We start from the raw sequence: 19,765 nt of genomic DNA, 5'->3' as shown, positions 1-19,765 counted from the left end.
AGGAGAGGGGACTGCATTGTTAAGTAGGAAGTGGATGTGTTTCCCAAAGAAAACTTCAGAAATTAAGCTCCAGGGGCAAATACTGTGAGGTTCTACCACCTCCTTGAGGACAGTGTTAAAACCACAGAGGCATCAGCAGAGCTTGGAGCAGGACTGGCCAACCCCAGAGCGCCTCACGAAGCCCTCTGTGTGTCTGTGGCAGTCGAGTAGCACCTGGGGGGTGCTGAAAGTCCCAGTTCTGAGAGAAAATTCTGTTTAACTTGTACACGTTGGCTGGGTGTGTCCCCCCAGTACAGCTCGGTTCTTCTCTGAGGCGGTGCCTGACAGGGTCTCTCCCTGTTAAGGGCCGGGCGTTTTTGGCACAACACAGCAAAGTGGATTATTTGCCCGGCGTTCTCAGGAGAATAATGGTGAGCAGCAGAATTGCTGGGTTGTGGCTGCTGTGCAGCTAAGATCATGCAGTGATGTTTGGTGTTCTCGATTGTAGCTGAGCACGGGACCACAGCCCGGTGACCATAGGACATTCCCCGCAGGCGAAGCAGCCTCCATTGCCACGCGACGTGGATTCTCATCCCCAGATGCCAGAGAGATAAGTGGAGGGCTAAGGCCCACAGAGGGGGTGAAAGTGGGGTGCTGGGAGGGCCTTTTGAATCAGCTTTGGGGGCAGGGATGTGCAAGAAGTGTCCCCTTAGACCAGCTAAAGGGAAAGTGTCTGTTTTGATCACAGTGCTGAGGTGCTCAGGGCAGAGCAGTTCTGGTGTGTGTCCTGTCACTTGTCTCTGGTGCACTCTGTGTTCTTTGGGTCTCTCGGTCCTTTCTTCTCCTCAAAAGCTCTCTCTCCCTGTCCTGTGTCACGGGTGTCTGCACGTATTTGTCCCACAGCTGCTCTGCCCTGCTGCATAGCCTGTAATAGCACAAGTCCTGGGGACTTGAAATTTGTAATTTGCAGGGTGTAGTTGGGCTCTAGATTGTATCAGGAGATTGACATAACATGTTTGGTGCTGTTAAGTTGTCCTGCAGCCATTTGACACTAGTCCTAACTTCCTTTCAGATGCAGACAGTTCAGATCAGTGGCAGAGAGCCCCAGTCCTGGGTGAGGGTTTTCCCATGATCGGGTCAGTCATTGTTTGCATTTTCAGGGGAAGCCTAAATAGTGACCATGTTACAGCAGTGTTCTTTGCCTTTATTTTTAGGAGGTCCAGGCAGATAGCAGCAGTCAAGGCCCTGTGTGCCAGGTGAGCAGTGGACAGAAGGAGTTGTTCTTGCTCAGGTTTCAGGTTTTGGTGCAATTCTAAGCATCCACTCTTGGTTACTTTGTTTTATTTTAGGCAGTCATCTTGCAAGATGTCTCTGGTCCGGATGTCTGGATGTCCAAGGCCAGGTGGGTGCAAGCGTAAGGTCTGGGTGGGTGTGCTTTTCAGGTCAGGGGGATGTTGTTTTCACAGTATCTCAGTGTGGGTTGTTTTGCTTTGTTTTTTTGCAGGTGCTGTCGCTGCCCTAGCTGTGTGAAGGAACAGAGGCGAGCGGGTGAGTTGGCATTTTGGCACGGTGACTCACAGGTGACCCTTATGCAGCAGCATGCTAAGTGTGTACCTTTTTGTTTTTCAGGTATCCTCCAGGCAGCTTGTGGAGTCAAATTGAGACTTCAGGTGAGCCGGGGCAGCGGTGTGTCGGAGTTTCGGGGATTCCTCTTTTCGTGGGCACTAGTTGCATTTTCTGTTTTGTCTTAGGTACCCTGAGGAGGAGCGTAGCTGAAGTTTGGAAACGGCAGCACCGAAGCTGATGCAGAGAACGTCTCGCCGTCCACATCCAACTGACATTGGATTCCATCCGGTTGTCTTGCAAAAGCCAAGTGCTGGGGCCAGTAGGTGGGAGATGGGGGGAAAACCTTTACTATCACAGGAGGCTATTTGATGTTAGCTTGGAGAATAGGCCCATAGTGGGACGGGCCCCTCGGGAGCAAAGGGAGAGGGTTTCTCCTCAGCCCCCCCAGAGTCTTCGCTGGGCAGGGCAGTTCCGATCCCTCTCTGGTTCTCGTGACGTTCGCATCGGCGGCCTTCTTTGACTCTTGACGTTGTCGTGGATCTTTTCACCATAGGAGCCCGCCTTCATGTCTGGAGCTATAGCTACAGTCACCCTGTAGTCATTTCTTCCTTCTCTAGGCCTACTGAGCTTCTTAGGCTTCCTCTTAAGTGCTTTGGCACTAACATCTTGAAAGGAGTTGCATGTCATCATCAAGTGCTACTGCCCTAGGGCTTTCTTTTCTTTGGCATCATCAGCCCATGGCTCATCTTGGGCTAGGAATCTTGGGTCCATAAGGTGAAATTGCCAGGCAGTTTCCACTTGTGTCCGTGTCACGTTGTCTGTGTCCGTGTCACGTTGTCTGTGTCATAGGCCTTTGTTACATCTCCATGCTTTAGCAACATCATTTTGTGCCGTATTGGCCATATTTTGCTCACGTACCTTCCCGGATATCAATTATTCTGGCATTTTTACATATTCACTTTTTGGGTCCGGACGATGTACACGAGATGTTCTCATCCATCTTCATTCTCAGTTTTGGTAGCCCTTCTCATGGACTTCCGTACGGAGCTTATTAGCCCCTCATCACCTGACCACAGTAGTTCCGTAGCATCTGCCTTCTCAAAGGATATAGGGCTCAAAAATTAGTCTTCTGGAGAATTATATCAAGTCCTCACTTATCTTGTATCTCTGTCAGCTTACGTTGTATGCACTTATGATGCACCTACCTGTGTCTGCTTCTATTGTATGTGCGTATGTTGCGCCTACCTATGTTAGCTTATATTGTTTGTGCTTACACTGTATGTACCTACGTTGGCTTATGTTGTTTGTGCTTATACTGTACGTACCTACGTTGGCTTATGTTGTTTGTGCTTATACTGTATGTACCTACGTTGGCTTATGTTGTATGCACCTCTGTTGTGGCAATTATGATCGGAGCTGCCTTGCCCGGGCAAGTAGTCACGCTCAGGTAGAGCAGTTATAAAGCTTTGCCGTTCATCTGTTCTCTACGGGGTTTGGGGTACAACGCTGATGGGCCCAGAGTTGGTATAGCTCCTAGCTCTCAGATAGTCAGTCACTGACCGCCTCCCCTTGTCTCGTAGGTCCCCGGGTCCCTACAGAATTTCCTGGAATCTACCATTTGACATGGAGGTCCTGCGGTCAGAAGAAGCGTTTAAGCATATTCTTCAGTGCAGCGTTTCACGTAAGGGTGGCAGCCAGCGTGTCAGCAGAAGAATGTGTGAGAGTGTGACTGTCTGTGTCTGTCTGTGAGAGTTTGTGTGTGCTTGTGTCTGCAGCTGTGTGTGTGTGTGGAGCAGATACAACCTTGTGTGTATGGCCTTTGCCTTTCAGGGGGGGTTTTCATCAGGCAGGAGGATTTTTTGGGAGTCTCCGGAGCGAGTTGCCGTGAATGTGAGTTTGTGCGTAACGCGAAGGGGGCGTGCACGTCGGCGGAGCGTTTTGCGCCGTTTTTGTTCTGGGTGCGTCATAACAATAAAAGCGTTGTGGACTTTTCTGAAATGGAGATACGGTTATATTGTGTCAATATGTATTTGGCTTGTAGTACATTATATTGTTCTGTCTTTGCAGTTGTTCCTGTCTTTTGATGTATTTTGCTGTATGTAAATTGGACTTGTACTTGTGTGCCTAGGTATGATGTATTCTTTGTTGTATTTGTCTCTGTACTTGCATTTGTATGCATTGTTTCCCTGTGTATTGCTGAAGTTTAAATTAAAGGAATAAAGATTAATCAGCCCTAATAATGATGCCTCTTACCCTCTGCCCTGCCCACCATTCATCTCCTGTCTTTCTTTGGTGTGGTTGAGTCCTATCATTTTCACCCTTTTTCTCCCTTTGCCTCTTACTTTCCTCCTTAGTATATTACTCACTTTATCCTTCCATGTGTAACTCTTTGTCTCTGCCTGTGTTTTCCTTTGTTTCCATTTCTAACACATCTCCATGTTTCTCTCACCCTATTTCCTTCTCACCCTATTTTCTTCCATTCCTCTACATGTATTTCCCCATGTCTCTTTGTCTGTCTCTTTCAATCTAGGTTTCACTATGTTTTCTTCTTTTTTTTTCCTTTGTCAGCCTTTGTCTTTCTAACACTTGCTATCATTGTCTTTGTCTCTGACCCTTTTTCCTTTTCTGTCCAACTTTAACTTTTTTGTCTAACTCTCTATTTCTTTCTCTCTTGAACCCTACCTTGTGTTCAGTCTCTCCATTTGTTTTCCTGTAGGTTTTCAGCTCTATTTCTTCTTTTTCTTGTCTCTCTATTTGCTTTTCTCTTTCATTTCAAGTGCTTCCTTTTCTGTTTGTCTTTCACTCTTTTTCTCTTTACCCCTCCTTTCTTTTGCCTTTCTCTTTCCAATCTGACTTTTTTAGTTTTTCTTTTTATCTCTCTTTTATTTTTCTTGCTCTGTTTTCTTCTTACTCTCTTCCTTTTCTTCTTCTCACTCTTTCTTCTTGCTCTCTTCTTCTCTCTTCTTCCTCTCACTATCCTCGTCTTCTCCTCGCTCTCTCCTCTTCTCCTCACTCCTCTTCCTCCTCTCTCCTCACTCCTCTTCCTCCTCTCTCCTCACTCCTCTTCCTCCTCTCTCCTCTTCTTCTCACTCTCTCTCCTCTTCTTCTCACACTCTCCTCCTCTTTTCGCTCTCTCCTTTTCTTCTCACTCCTCTTCCTCCTCTCCTCTTCTCACTTTCTCCTCTTCCTCCTCTTTCTTCTTCCTTTGACACTCTCCTCTTCTTCTTACTCTCTCCTTTCACTCTCCTCTTCTTCTCACACTCTCCTTTTCTTCATCTCACTCTCTCCTTCTCACTCGCTCCTCTTCCTCCTCTCTCCTCACTTTGTCCTCTTCCTCCTCTCCTCTTCTTCCTCTCTCCTCTTCTTGTTCTCTCTTCTTCTCACTCTGTCCTCTTCTCACACTCTCTCCTCACACTCTCTCCTCTTCTCACACTCTCTTCATCTCTCTCTCCTTTTCTCCTCACTCTGTCCTCTTCCTCCTCTCTCCTCTTCTTCCTCTCACTCTCTCCTCTTATTCTTCTCACCCTCTCCTCTTCTTCATCTCACTCTCTCCTTTTCTTCTCTGTCCTCTTCCTCCTTTCTCCTCACTTTCTCCTCTTCTTCCTCTCTCTTCTTCTTCCTCACTCTCTCCACTTCTCACCTCTCTCCTTTTCTTCTCTCTCTCCTTTTCCTCCTCTCTCTCTCCTTTTCCTCTCCTCTTCTTCTCACTTTCTCTTCTTCCTCCTCTTTCTTCTTCCTCTGACTCTCTCCTCTTCATCTTACTCTCTCCTCTCACTCTCCTCTTCTTCATCTCACTCTCTCTTCTTCTCACACTCTCCTTTTCATCTCACTCTCTCCTTCTCACTTGCTCCTCTTCCTCCTCTCTCCTTTTCTCACTTTCTCCTCTTCCTCTCCTCTTCTTGTTCTCACTCTCTTTTCTTCTTCTCACGCTCTCCTCTTCTTCTCACTCTCTTCTTCATCTTTCTCCTTTTCTTCTCAGTCTCTTCTCTTCCTCCTCTCCTCACTTTCTCCTCTTCCTCCTCTCACTTCTTCCTTCTCTCTCTTCTTCTCACTCTCTCCTCTTCTCACACTCTCTTCTTCATCTCTCTCTCCTTTTCTCCTCCTCTCTCCTCTTCCTCCTCTCTCCTCTTCCTCCTCTCTCCTCTTCTCACTCTCCTTCTCTCTCTTATCTTCCTCCTCTCTCTCTCCTTCTCTTCCTCTCACTTACTCCTCTTCCTCCTCTCTTCCTCTTGTCACTCTCTCCTCTCTTCTTCTCACACTCTCTTCATCTCTCCTTTTCTTCTCACTCTCTCCTCTTTCTCCTCTCTCCTCTTCTTCTCACTCTCTTTTCTCACTCTGTCCTCTTCTTCTCACACTCTCTTCATCTCACTCTCTCCTTTCCTTCTCTCTCTTTCCTCTTCCTCTTCTCTCCTCCTTCACACTCGCTGCTCTTCCTCCTCTCTCCTATTCTTCTTCTCTCTCCTCTTCCTCCTCTCCGTCTCCTCTTCTTCCTCTCACTTTCTCCTCTTCCTCCTCTCTCTTCTTCCTCCTTTCTTCTTCTTCTCATTTCTTCCTCCCACTCTCTCCACTTCTCACTCTCTCCTCTTCATCTCACTCTCTCCTTCTCACTCTCTCCTCTTCATCTCACTCTCTCCTTCTCACTCTCTCCTCTCTCTCATCTTCCTCCTCTCTCCTCTTCTTCCTCTCACTTACTCCTCTTCCTCCTCTCTCTTCCTCTTGTCACTCTCCTTTCCTTCTCACACTCTCTTCTTCCTCTCACGCTTTCCTCTTCTTCTTGCTCTCTCCTGTCCTTCTCACACTCTTCTTCATCTCTCTCCCTTTCTTCTCACTTCTCTTCCTCCTCTCTCCTCTTTTTCTTCTCACTCTCTTGTCTTCCTCATCTCTCTTTTTCCTTACTCTCTCCTCTTCCTGCTCTCTCCTTTTCTTCTTCTCCCTCTCTCTCTCCTTATCACTCTCTCCTCTTCTTCTCACTGTCTCCTTCTCTTTCTCTCTTTTTTTTCCTTTCTGTACTTAGAATAAAAAAGCAGGAGTAGAAAATACTGTGCTCCGAGGAAGTAAAAAAAGAAAACAACTTTAAAAATAAAAATTTCTACTCCCTGGGAGCATCAAAGTAAAAATAAAAATTTTTACTCCCTGGTAGCATCAGATTTTCTACTGCTGCGCCTGACAATATTTTTGGGTAGGGGAGGGGTCTGTCTGGTAGCCACACCCCCACCCTGAATCCTCCCTCTACCCTAACCCCTTCCCTGACCCACCCTCCACCCCCTCCCCCACACCCTGACCCCGCCCCTAACCACGCCCCCAATGCTGACCCCCTCCCCCTAACCCCCACCCCGTCCTTACCCCCTCCCCTGGCCCCGCCCCCAGCCACACACCCTCCCCTGACTTCTACTGATACCTATTAAGATACGTATAAAAATCTGAAATAAAATATAATAGGAATAAATGTAAGAAATTATGAAAATATAATTTTCCATCAATATCCATTACAAATCCGAATGTGAATATAAATATGAAAAATAGAAAAATAAAGCATATTGAAATGCAGCTTAAGAGGAAAGCTTTTTTCTTTCGGTTCCTATCGGGTCGCAGGCAGGCTTTTTGTTCCGTTCTTTCCCGCGCGGACGCTTTGGGGCGTTCGCTGCCGAGGCCGTGCCGGCGGGGACGGCGCGGTGCTGCCGCCGTGTGGGCAGAGAGCGGTACTGCAGCCCCCCAGCCAGTGCCCGGCAAAACCACCGAGTGGCTTGGCGCGGCCTCGCTTGAAAAGTGCTGCCGCCTTGTGGACAAAGGGCGGTACTGCAGCCCGGCTGCCGTCTTGGGAGCGGCTAGGCACGGACTCGCTTGGAAAAGTGCTGCCGCCTTGTGGACAAAGGGCGGTACTGCAGCCCGGCCGCCCTCTTGGGAGCGGCTTGGCGCGGACTCGCTTGAAAAGTGCTGCCGCTTTGTGGGCACAGGGCGGTACTGCAGCCCCGCCACCCATGGCCGCCCTCTTGCGAGTGGCTTGGCGCAGACTCGCTTGAAAAGTGCTGCCGCCTTGTGAACACAGGGCGGTACTGTGGCCCCACCACCCACGGCCGCCCTCTTGGGAGTGGCTTGGCGCGGACTCGCTTGAAAAGTGCTGCCGCCTTGTGGACAAAGGGCGGTACTGCAGCCCGGCCGCCCGCGGCCTCCCTCTTGCGAGTGGCTTGGCGCGGACTCGCTTGAAAAGTGCTGCCGCCTTGTGGGCACAGGGCGGTACTGCAGCCCCCCCAGCCAGCGCCCGGCAAAACCGGCGGGAGGGGCGAGGGGCGGCAGCGAGCGGCGAGCGGGGCGGTGTCTGTGAGTGAGGGGAGGGCTGGAGGCGGCTCCGCGGCGGCGCCGGATTAGGATGGCAGCGGCGAGGGAGGCTTTCTGTCCCGTTCCGGCCGCCGTCCGTACCGGAACGCTTTGTGCCTTTCTGTCCCTCGCCGGCCGCCGTCCCCCACGTGTCGCGAGCCCGGCGCCGCCGTGATGGCGGCGGGCGGTGGGACCGGGCTCGGGCGGCTCTGGAGGCGCTGCTGGAGGTGGGATTCGGGGCCCGGCGCGCTGAGGGCGGCGGCACCGGGGGGACAGCGGGGGAGGGCGGGCGGGAGCAGCCGGAGGGGACCCGGCACCGGGAATGGGATTGGGGGGGGCGGGACACACGGACAGGCCCCGGAGCCCTCGGGACCCCCAAAACTCCACCGGGACCCCCAAAAAACCCCCCGGGAACCCCTCAGAACCCTCTGGGACCCCCCAAAAATAACCGGGAGCCCCCCGGTCCCGCAGGGCGAAGGCGCTGGCGCTGACCGGGAACCGGGGAGTGGAGCCGGCCATGGACTGGTGAGGGGGGACCCCAAGAACACTCCCGGGACCCCCAAAAATACCCAGCGGGATCCCCCCAAAACAGCCCCGGGATCACCAAAAACAGCCTCGGGAACCCAAAAATTCCCTTCAGAAGCCCCAAAAATCCCCCTGGGACCCTCAAAAACCCCCTGAGACCCCCAAAATTCCCTTCAGGACCCCAACCCCCCCCCCCAGGACCCCCAAAATTCCTCCCAAAAACCCCCTGAAACCTCCAAAATTCTCCCCAGGACTCCAAAGCCCTCCCTGGGACGCCCAAAATTCTCTTTGGGACCCCAAAACTCCCCCTGTGACCTCCAAATTTCCCTTTAGGACCCCTGAAATTCCTCCTGGGACCCCTGAAATTCCTCCTGGGACCCCCAAAACCCCCTGAGACCCCAAAAGTCCTCCTGGGATGCCCCAAAAACCTTCCAGAACCCCCCAGGACCCCCTCCAATTTTGGGTCCCCCCCCGATTCGGGGTTCCCCCCGGTTTTTGGGTCCCCAGGCTGGTGGCTCATGAGGACGACCCCGACTCGGACCCCGAACTCCCCCCGGGTTTGGGGGCGCCGCCCGCGGGCCTGGGGGGGCCCCGGCAGCCGCCGGCCCCCGAGGACGAGACCCAGAAGTGAATTTTGGGGGTCGGGGGGGAATTTGGGGTTTGGGAAGGAAATTTTGGGGTATGGGGAGCTCAGGGATATTTTGGGGTTCAGAGTGGTTAATTTGGGGTTTCAGGGTGTTTATGGGCAGGGTTTTCGGGTATTCTCGGGAGGGCTTTGGGGTATTCTTTGGTGGGTTTTAGGGTATTTTTGGGTGGATTTTTTGGGATATTTTTGGGACGGTTTTGGGTTGGTTTTGAGGCATTTTATGGTGAGTTTTTTGGATATTTTTAGGAGGGTTTGGGTAGTTTTGGGTGGGTTTTTTGGGGGCATTTAGGACGATTTTGGGGTATTTTTGGGTGGGTTTTGGGCTGAAGGCGGCTCAGCGGCGGCGCTGGAGAAGGATGGCAGCGGCGAGGGGGGCCCGGCGGGGCCCTGCCTTTGCCAGCCCCTCCTGCCGCCCTCCTTGGAATGGTTTGAGGCATTATGGGGTTATTGAGGTAGGAGTAATTATTTTGTTGTTGTTGATTTAATGTGGTGTTTTTTTGTTTGTTTGTTGTTGTCGTTTGATGTATTTGGTTTGTAGAGCAGGAACTGTAGACAGAATCCTGCAGAAGTAATATGGAATTTGTCCTCCCAAAACCCACCCGGCTTCCAACCACTTTCAGCACGTGGTCTTCCTTAGCAGCACATGGTACCCCACACTTGGGAGCCGGTGCACTCTACTTTTCTCTCCTCCTTTGCTGACAGATCCTGCTGAGGCTGAGGACAAAGCCCTACCCCTACACGGACAAGGCAGCAGACCTGGTTCGGGAAGCCAGCGTGCTCCAGGCTGCTCCAGGACTCTGATCAAACATCAGCATCCCCGTCTCTCACGTTGATGGTATGTGGTAACCCCTTAAGAACAGAATTCCACCTTTTCTAACCCTAAGCAGCAAACTGGGGATGGATAACTCTAGAAATCTAGAAATCCTGTCATGTAAGGACCTCCAGGTTTCAGCCCTCCGTGTGTCCTTGGTATCAGAAGCTGGAATTGCAGAGTTGCCACTTTACCTCCAAACGTAATTTTTGATGTGGTTGTGCCACTTTAACAGTATATGAAATCTCTCTTCGTGTTCTTGCAGCAGCATTTTCGAACCACAATGGAAATCTAGTCCTTCTGCCCGGAGCTGTTCACAGAATTGTGGAATTCCAGATGGGTTTGGATGGGAAGGCACCTTTTTTTTTGCAGCATTAGATTTTTGCAGCATTGCAGCTTTTCAAGCTTCTAAGTAAGTTACTTCATTCAGATTTAAACTCTCTTGAAGCATGCTTGATATGGTTTGTTTTTTTCATTGTTATGTTAGTTTTTGTTTTGGTTTTAATTTGGCTTTCTTTTTTGCCTGGCGTAGGAAAATTTTACAGCTCTCACTTTTTTCTTCTCCAGTTGAGTATTACCAGTGTTACCTTCTTAATTCAAAAACCATTTGCTGTATGGAAAAAGCACCTTGCCTTTGTGAAGGGCCAGGTGGGAACTGTTTTAATGGCCAGTGGCACAGCCCCGTAGCACACAATTCCCAGGAAGTGGGGAGCCCTCTGCCAGGCAGAGCCACCTGGCCAGGTTCCTGCGGGTGCTGCTGCTGTACCCGGCTGATGAGGTGAGAAGCAGCTTGGCTTTACTGCCAAAATAAAACTCACCCGTTTTCCTATGAATCCCAGCAAAGTGGTCCCAAAGGCTCTGTCACTCAGTCTCTGCTTCCATTGGTGTGGAGAGGCTGGATCCCAGTTATCACCCCAGCAGTGCCCCTGCCTCCCTTTTCCCCACTTTTCTGTTCCAGTCGTGCGAAACATTCAGGCTTTGTTTTCTTCCCCCTGCGGTTCACTGCAGATCCCAGAAAACCCACAGGAGGGAAGATCATTCCTTGTGCTTCCACCTCCAGGTGAGAGAGGAGATGGTCACATCCTAGGAGCCTGATTTTGGAATGTTTTATGGAATTGGCCCAGTGGCTTTTACTTCTGGGGTTCCTGGAGTCTGTCCCTGGCAGGTCCAGCCTGTGCTTCAACTGAGAGCCCTCAGTCCGCAGGGAAATGAACCTTTGGGGAAGTTCTTACAGCTCTGCTTAGTGCTTTATGAATGGTGATGATTTTCTGGAAGTAGGCTGTCCATTCTGACCCTTTTTCTTCCCTCTCCCTGCAGACTGTACCTGCTGAGAGGCTGAGGTGAGACCAGGATCTGTAAAATCCCTGACTCTCCGTGTTTTCCTGAGGCTGAAGCCGTGTTTGCTGTCAGTGACGACAGGGTGGGAGATGCTAAACACTGAAAACTTTGGGGTTTTTCCCCTGAACTCCCCAAGACTCTCTGCAGCTGTGCCCTGTCTCTCTCTTGAAAGAGTTTCTGGATTTACAAAGGTTTTTACATTCTGCAATATTTATCTATAACTCGATTAAAAAGAATCATACTGTATCAATGTGGTGTTAATTACTTTGTTTGAGTCGGTTAATTAAAGCAAATTGTTGGTAAGGGGTTTGAACATCCCTTAGTTGGAGCTGGCAGCTCTTATTTAATTTCTCTTCATTCCTTTAATTTCTTTCAATTATTTCTTGAGCCATTACTGCAATTAGGATGTACAGTAAGGACAAGAGCATTTCTGCCCTGCTGGATTGGGAAATCCGAGCCCAATTCCTTGGAGAGATTGAGGGGATGGGGATCTGTGCCTCAAGCTGGGTTTTGACAGTGGGAATTTGGTGAGGAAGGAAGAGGAGAGATCCCACGGAAAGTGGCTGAGGCCAGTTCCGCTGGCTTTGGGTGCTCCTACCCCCGAGAAAATCATCCTGGCTGAAGGGAACTGGAAGAAGCCAGGGGGCTGCGCCGGGGGCTGTGCAGGGACCCCAAACCCTGGTCAGGGGCGCTGGGCAGTGCCAGCTGCAGAGGAACGCTGCAGAGGGGCTGCGCTGGAGCCCCTCAGCTTCCATGCAGAGATGCTGGCACTGCGGGGCTTTCGGGACACTGCCGAGAGGCTCCGCTGCCAGAGCCGGGGAGTTCTCCCGTTCTTTTCTGTCGTGCTGGGCACTTGGCAAGTCCTTCGAGCCCCGCAGGCTGCCAGTGCCAGCGGAGCAGCTGGAATCACAGACGGTCACACAGAAATCGGGCTGGGAGAGCAAATGAGTCGTTCCATGTTGTTTTTCACAACGCGTTTTGGATTTATACCAGAATCTCTTCTCTCCCCTCAGACCCCGTACCCCTGAGTTCTGAGTTTCCTCACAGAAATGTCTCGGCCTGCACCGGGAAAAAGAAAATTCCCTGGCACGGCGGGGAGCGGCGGGGTTTGGGGGTGCTGGGGCGGCACGGGGGTCCCCGCGCCCCGGCCGGTCTCGGTCAGCCCCGGGAAATCGCCGCCGCCGCCGGCTCGGCCCCGGCGCCGCCCCGGTGCTCCGGCCCGAGAGAGACCCCGACCCGCCCGCCGGGGCAGAGGCGGCACCGCCGGGAGCCGAAGCGGCAGCCCCGGGCCCATCCCGGCGGGCCGGGAGCGATGGCCCCGCCTCCATCCCGGGCGGGCCGGAGCCTCAGGGGCGGGGCCGGGCCGGAGCCTCAGGGGCGGGGCCGGCGCTGGCTCAGGTGCGCGGGACCGCGGGGCACCTGCGTGGGGTGGGGCCGAGCTTATTTAAGTGCCGGGAATCGCTGCAGCCGCCATTTGCTCACTCGGAGCGCGGTGCGGGTGGTGGGTTCTGTGCGGGCTCCGCAGCTTCGCCCTTCTCTCCTTCCCCCCCTTTACTCTTCCTTCCTCCTGCTCCCATTCCCCTTCTTTCCCTGCCTTTCCCCCGTTTTCCTGTCCTCCCCAAAGCCGACTGCTTTCGCTCCCCTTTTGTGCCCCCTTCTACTCTTCCTTCCTTCTGCTCCTATTCCCCTTCTTTGTCTTCCTCCTTTTCCTTCTCGTCCCATTTCGGCCTCCCGTCCCACCATCTACCCTTCCTTCGTTTTCTCCATATTTCTGTTTTTTATCCCCTAAACCCACTCTCCCTCCTCCCCCAAACGCGACGCCCCCCACTCGTCCCTCACCTGTCCCTGCCCCGCTGCTCCGTTCCATTCCCCCTCTCTCCCTCCTCTGTCCCGTCCCTCTTTCCCCCTGCCGGCCTTTCGCTTCCCCGCCCGCTTTCCTCCGCAGCCCGACCTCCCTCCCCACCTTCCCGCATGCCCCGCTCTGCCTCCTCTCTTCCCGTCCCTTTTTCCTTCTTTCCTCGCAGCCGCGGGGCTCGGGGCGCCGCAGAATAAAGCCCAGAGGGCCGGAGCCGGCGCCCCCCGCCCTCGCTGGGGTCCCCACACGGGGCCGGAGCCGCTCTGCGGGTCCCCCCATTGCAGTCCAATACACGGCCCGACACTGCCGGGGTGCGGCTTTCCCGACATCACACTGGGGGTCGGGCTGGGGGTCGGGAGGGGGTCCTGGGGGGAGGAGGGTGGGGGGGTTAGGAAGGGCCCCCTCATTAGGAGGGGGTCACGGGGGAGGAGGGTGGGGGGAGGGGGATAGGAAGGGCCCCCTCCGGAGGAGGGGGTCCGGGGGAGGGGGGCCAGGGTGGGCCCCCTCCGGAGGAGGGGGTCCGGGGGAGGGGGGCGGGGTGGAGGGGGGGGCCTTCCCCCCTCCAGCCCCGGCCCCTCCCCGGGACCCCCTCCTCCGGACCGGGGCCCGGGGGGGTTGGGGGGGGGGGGGGGTTGGGGGGGGCGGGGGGGGTGGGGGGGGGAGCAGGGGGGGGGCGGGGGGCGGGGGGGGCGGGGGGCGGGGGGGGAGCAGGGGGGGGCACGTCACTCTGTGCCGTGAACAGACATTAAAAAAAAAAAACCAAATGGCCGGCCGTTCCCCCCTTCCCACCCCACCCCCCCCCGCCCCCCCCCCCCACCCCACCCCCCCCCCCACCCTCCCCCCCCAACCCCCCCGGGCCCCGGTCCGGAGGAGGGGGTCCCGGGGAGGGGCCGGGGCTGGAGGGGGGAAGGCCCCCCCCTCCACCCCGCCCCCCTCCCCCGGACCCCCTCCTCCGGAGGGGGCCCTTCCTATCCCCCCCCCCCCACCCTCCTCCCCCGGGACCCCCTCCTAATGAGGGGGCCCTTCCTAACCCCCCCACCCTCCTCCCCCCAGGACCCCCTCCCGACCCCCAGCCCGACCCCCAGTGTGATGTCGGGAAAGCCGCACCCCGGCAGTGTCGGGCCGTGTATTAGACTGCAATGGGGGGACCCGCAGAGCGGCTCCGGCCCCGTGTGGGGACCCCAGCGAGGGCGGGGGGCGCCGGCTCCGGCCCTCTGGGCTTTATTCTGCGGCGCCCCGAGCCCCGCGGCTGCGAGGAAAGAAGGAAAAGGGGAATGGGGAACGAGAACAGGGGAGCAGAGGGGGCGCTCAAGGGGAGGGTGACAGGGACAGGGGGCAGGTGGGGGCAGGTCGGGGTGTGCAGGGGGCTGGGGGAAGGCAGGGTGAAGGAAGAGAAAGATTGAAGGCAGCTTTGGGGAAGGAGGCGGAATATGTGGAGGGGGAAAGGTATCACGGAAAGGCGGCAGGAGGAACCGGGAGCGCGTGGGGGGGAGCAGGGAGAGGGGGCACGGGGGAGCCCGGCTGGGGAGAGAAGGAACAGGGAAAGGATGGAGGAACAGGGTAGCGTAGGGGTGAGTAGGGGAATAGAGAGGGAGGACAAGGAAAGGAGAGTAGGGGGGCCCGCCCGGGAGGGAGGGAGGGGAGGGCTAGGGGGGAGAGGGAGGGGGGGGGGTTTGGGGGGGGGGAGGGTGTAGGGGGTGGGGGAGGGGAGGAAGGGAGGGTCGATAAGAGAGGCATAGAGAAAAAAAAATACAAAAGAAAAGAAACGCGCAACAAAAGCAAAAGAAAAAGAGATATAGAGCCCGACCGGCCGCAACCTCCCGCTCCGAGCGCCCAGCACCAAATGGCTCCGCCGGGCTCGCCCCGCGGTTTAAATACCCGCGGCCCCGCCCCGCGCAGGCGCGCTGGGGCCCCGCGCACCTGTGCGCGCACCTGTGCTGGCCCCGCCCCCGGCCCCGCCCCCCGCCCGTAAATGGCGGCGGCTCCGCGCCCGCCCCGTGTTCTGTGTGGATGCTCGGACGGACTGCGGCGGGACCGGCGCTCGGAGCTCCGTGCGGGGATCGGATCGGGGCAGCTCCCGGCCTGCGCGGCGTCCGAGGCGCTCAGCTGAGATCGGGATCGGGATTCGGGTTCTGGTCCCGCCGGTGTCTGCTGGGGGAGCCGGGCGGAGCCGCTCCTTCCTCGGCGGGCAGGGAGGGGGTGCCGGGGCCGGGGGGTCGAGGCGGGATCGGGGCTGGGATCGGGACCGGCAGCGCCGCGGCCGGGAGGAGCCGCTCCGGGACGGGCGCCGCCGCTCCAGCTGCGGCCGGCCCGGGGCTCGGGTCCCGCCGGGGCTCGGGTCCCGTTCTCGCTGTGGCCGCGGGGAGCCGGGGCTGCGTCGGGGCCGGGACCCCATCGGCACCGCCGCTCCCGCAGCGCCGCCTCCGGCCCCGCGGGCGGACACGGAGCCGCCCCGCAGCCCCCGCGGGATGCCGAGCCCCCCCGCCCCGGTAGCCCCGTGGCCACCGCGCTCCCCTGCGAGCAGCAGCGCCCGCCTCCCCCGCCCCGTGTCCGCATCCCCGGGGGAGCCCCGCCGGACGAGCGGGGCTGCGGCGCCGCGGCCGGGAGCGGCCGCTCCGCCGGGGCCGCTGCTCCCGCTCCGGCTGTGCCCGGTGCGGGGCTGGAGGAGCCGGAGCTCCGAAGGGCAGAGAGCACCTCCTGTCCTTGGCTCTGCGGGGCGGGAGCTGCCGTGCCCTGCCCGTGGCTCGCAGCGTGCCGAGCGCACGTCCCGGCACGGGCACCGGCGCACGGGACAGCGCTGGCACGGACACGGCTGAAGGGCTGCCCGCGGCTCCTCGGCCAGGGGCTGCTCCCCACAGGCACGCAGGGATGCTTCAGCCCGGACAGACGCCACCGACAGCCCACAGGGACCCCAGGGAACGGCTGGCATTACCTGGGAATGGAGGCACGGCCGTTTGCAGAGGGGCTCTGACAGCAATCCCTGTTTCTGACCTCCCACACAGCTGCCAGGTATGTTCCAGCCACCCCAAATCTCCTCCCTCTTTTCCAGCCGGAGGCTATCATTCACCAGCAGCATTTGAGCCAAGGCAATCTTCCTTCACAGGTACTAAATGCCAAGCAAGAGCCTTGGAGATGCCTTGAAATCAGAGGTTGGAGTGCAATTATGTTTGGAGATTTCCAGGGAGCCAGCTGGAGGTGCAGAAGGGATGGAAAACTCTCACAGGTGGGTCCCACTGGAGATGTGCTGCAGGCAGGGATGTGCATCCCTTTCCTGAGGGGAAAGGACATGCAGAGGCCACTGCCGAGGCTCTGAAAGGAGCTGAGCTTCTGCAGGAGAGATGTTCTGCCTCAGCACAGGCCGGGAGCTCATCCAGCCACTGCCTTGTCCTGCTTTAAAACATCAACTGGAGCCTGAGCTCCGGGGAGTGAAATCAGTTGAATTCCAGGGAACTCTGTCAAGTGACCCCAGACACATCCCTGGGGCTGGGGGATGAGGGTTTTAAATAGCAAGTTCTGTGGAATAGAGACCTGTCCTTGTCCTGATCCCACTGAGCTTCCCTGGAACCTCTGCTGGTTCCTGACACAGCTGGTGCTAAAGTGGCAGCTCTGCATGGGAATTTCCAATCTCCACGAGGCACTGTCAGGTTATTCCAGCAGGAATTCAGCAGGGAATCTGGGGCTGTGGGTATAATTCATCTGAACTAGCAAAGCTGATACTGAACCCCAAATCCAGGCACCATACAAAGAACAATCTTTGTGCTAAAGCCCCTGGGCTGGGAAATTTCAGCAGCCAAATGTATGGAATGATCTAAATCCCAGCAGGCAGCATCCCCCAGCGGGACAATCCAAGTGCCAGGGTGGGAGCTCTTGTCCTTCCCCTGCTGCTGGTGGGACAAATTCCCTTGGCACAGCTGGTGGGGCAGGAGCTGAGAGCAGGAGGGGCAGGAACAGGGATGGGAGATGAGGCTGCTGGAATGTCACCTGGAGCACCTGAACACGTTCTGTCCCTGCAGGAGCCAAAGCAGATCCCTCCTGGCCGGGCTGGAGGGCAGCTGCTGGATCTGCTCTGGGGGAAAACTCCCTGCCCCTGCCAGGAGCACTGGCTCTGCTCTTCCTCCAGCTTCTGAGCAGTGTCAGGGCCACCGTGAGGGAGTTCAAACCCGAAAAATCCCCACAGCCCACGGAGTGAATGATCCCAGGAGAGAAACGCAGCATTGAAATAAAAATCTTACAGCTCTGTCAAAAAGGCTGTGACAACACTGCAACGGGATTCCCAGGAACCTTCTGGTTTGCTCTCGGAATGCTCTTGGTTCTCTTTTATGTATTTTTAGTCCCTCAGTGGGCAGCTTGTAGGATTTATTCTGGGACTTAGAGGTTGAGCAGGGTTGGCTCAGGATTGACCTTCACCTCTGGTGCCTCTTTGTGCAAACACAACGTGGCCGGGCTGGGTGAACTCGTGACCTCAGCTTTCCCCTCCAAAATGTCCCTCACTAATTTCCCTGGGGTGAGCTGGGATTTTGGCCCAGACTGTCACTCCTCGCCTCCCCGTGCCCGCGCAGTGTCCGTTCTGTCCCCACGGTGCCCTGGGGACACCGGGGGGTCCCTTTGCCTTTCTCCTGCCCCTTTCCAGCCCGAGGCTCCTCTGCCCGTGTCCCACACAGCACAGGGGCACCGAAGGGGAAAGGCTCCAGAAAACATTTCTGCAATTCCTCAGCAATTATTTATTTATTTATTTATTTATTTATTTACTTATTTATTTACTTATTTAATCACATTCTTCTCCTCTTCCCCAGGGAGAAGAACATGAACTCACAGCCACCGAGGCCTGACGGGTTCCTGCAGCGAGAGCTCGGTGCGTGTCCGCAGAGGTGAGTGCAGCACCTGAAAGGAAAAAACACAGGGGAAAATGGGATTTATTTTGCTTCAAAGTTATTGCAAGTTCTTAAAGCCCAACCAACTTTTGCTCTTGCTTTTGGTCAGGTGGAGCAGGAGCAGTAGGCAGAGGTGGTGCCATCGATGTGGACGTGCCCGATGCTTTCTGGGGCAGAAAAAGGAGATTAAGCTCACCTTACATCAAGCAGGTATTTAAAAAGATTTATAGCTCTTCAAACGTAGCACCCTTTAATTACCATAATGTTTCTTCCATGATTTTAACTAATTCTCAGTGTATTTTATAAAACTTAAAATAACACCTCCTCCCCATAAAACAGACTCATCAAGCATTAGATAAAAAGTCCTTGTGCCAGTCTCAGGCTTCCACATCTAACAGGAGACCCTCCCCGTAAGCAAACAAAAAAATCAAAATAACGTACCAAAACTAGTCCTTGCTAACACTAAAAATACAGCTCGACCGTATCCAAAAAACCCCCGATTTTATTTATTCCAAACACCAAATATTCTTAAAATTCTAAATCAATAACTCTTAAAAAAAAACCCCATCAAAACTTACTTCAAATATAGAAAAGCCTAACTGTATAGATAAATATTTGTCCAAGCCCACAAAAAATATAAAACAATCTAATCAATATCCTACATTTAACAAAACCCACTACACAAATTAGTACCATTTAAAATGTAACATAAATAAAAATCTATTACTGAGAAACATATTTCCCAATAAATAAAACCACCCTGTAAAGATATAAGTAATAATCTTAACTCAACAAGCTAAAATGTCTCCAAAACCAAAAGACTTAAAATACCTTCAATATTTATAAATAACAACATTCAATATGTTAAGTGTTAATAAAATCAAACAAAATTAAATGTCAATACATTTAAATAAATACATTAAGTTTCTTTTTATCTATTAAAATTAAGTTTATTATTCCTTACTATCAAAATTCATTCAATCTAAATTTAAATGTTATTTAATATAACCTATCCTAAGTTTTATTAAAAATCACTTCTCTAAACTATACAGTATATGGTTAATATTCTTAAAAAAAATAAAACAACTCAAATTAAAACAACTAAAAGAAAACACTACCAAACACCTATTCAGAAGTAAAAAAAATACAGTGTATTGTATCATCAATTTCATCAAAAATCCTGTTCTTCATTACAATCTCTACTCTTACATAAAATTTCTAATTCCTACTTTTTTTTTCTCTACTTTTACAGCTCTTAAAACAAGTTAACTCTCTAACTAATCTCTACACTAACTCTATAATTTAACCTAAATTTATCTCATAGTTTTAAATATTTTTCAAGACTAAAAAAAATATATTTCATTAAAAACCTCCTCCAAACTGTTAATCTGATCACTTTCCTCAGTTATTATTACAAAATCACTTCAATATAAAACTCAACTACAACATTAATTTCTTTTTCTAAGTTTCACACTAAGTAATCGCTCTCTCATACATTTCCTCCACCTTCACACTCTCAATATCCAAATCCAAACTCACAATCCTGTCCATAACCACTTTCAAATCTTTAAAAAAAAGTTTACTATATTCAAATATATTCTAAAAACACTTCTAAAAAATCCAATTATTAAATAATGTGATTCATCTTTAATCCTAACATTTTTACTCTTAACTACTATTTTTAAAAACATTATATAAAAATATATTAAGTAACATACACCAATTAAAATTTAAACTATAACCTAACCCTATATCTACCTAAATAAAATAATTAACAGGAAACCCAAATATTTTCTACGTCAAAAATAAAATTCAAATAATTTTAACTTAACAATTTAACTTTATCAATATAACAAATA

General features: G+C 53.3%; 1 protein-coding gene and 1 pseudogene across 5 annotated transcripts; both read left to right on the top strand.

Moving 5' to 3' along the window:
- The first annotated feature begins 486 nt into the window (after positions 1-486).
- On the top strand, positions 487-11,426 carry LOC144248608 (UBX domain-containing protein 1-like). 5 transcript variants are annotated; one of them, XM_085558578.1, is made up of 7 exons: positions 7,581-8,087; positions 8,332-8,385; positions 8,893-9,012; positions 9,734-9,866; positions 10,111-10,254; positions 10,851-10,902; positions 11,160-11,426. In XM_085558578.1, exons 1-4 carry the CDS (start codon positions 8,035-8,037, stop codon positions 9,741-9,743), a joined length of 237 nt encoding a protein of 78 aa, XP_085414704.1. In that variant the 5' UTR covers positions 7,581-8,034; the 3' UTR covers positions 9,744-9,866; positions 10,111-10,254; positions 10,851-10,902; positions 11,160-11,426. The 5 variants fall into 5 exon arrangements, 2 of the variants coding, with proteins under 2 accessions (XP_085414704.1, XP_085414168.1); XM_085558042.1 differs by having other exon boundaries at positions 7,584-8,087; positions 10,108-10,254; XR_013341902.2 differs by lacking the exon at positions 8,893-9,012 and having other exon boundaries at positions 7,793-8,087; positions 10,108-10,254.
- Positions 11,427-14,719: 3,293 nt separating this feature from the next.
- LOC146768539 (uncharacterized) lies at positions 14,720-17,804 on the top strand (annotated as a pseudogene).
- Positions 17,805-19,765: the final 1,961 nt, after the last annotated feature.

The sequence above is a fragment of the Lonchura striata genome, chromosome 1 (genome assembly GCF_050655825.1).
Source record: "Lonchura striata isolate lonStrDom1 chromosome 1, ASM5065582v1, whole genome shotgun sequence".
NCBI lineage: Eukaryota > Metazoa > Chordata > Aves > Passeriformes > Estrildidae > Lonchura > Lonchura striata.
The sequence above is the reverse complement of the archived record's forward strand: the minus strand, read 5'-3'. Positions and strand labels throughout refer to the sequence as shown.

What these genes read in the sequence shown, in the direction of transcription:
- LOC144248608 (XM_085558578.1), top strand. Translation starts at nt 8,035, where the DNA reads ATGGCGGCGGGCGGTGGGACCGGGCTCGGGCGGCTCTGGAGGCGCTGC. An exon ending in CTCTGGAGGCGCTGCTGGAG is followed by an intron (nt 8,088 to 8,331) that starts GTGGGATTCGGG and finishes CCGGTCCCGCAG; the next exon opens with GGCGAAGGCGCTGGCGCTGA. An exon ending in GTGGAGCCGGCCATGGACTG is followed by an intron (nt 8,386 to 8,892) that starts GTGAGGGGGGAC and finishes TTGGGTCCCCAG; the next exon opens with GCTGGTGGCTCATGAGGACG.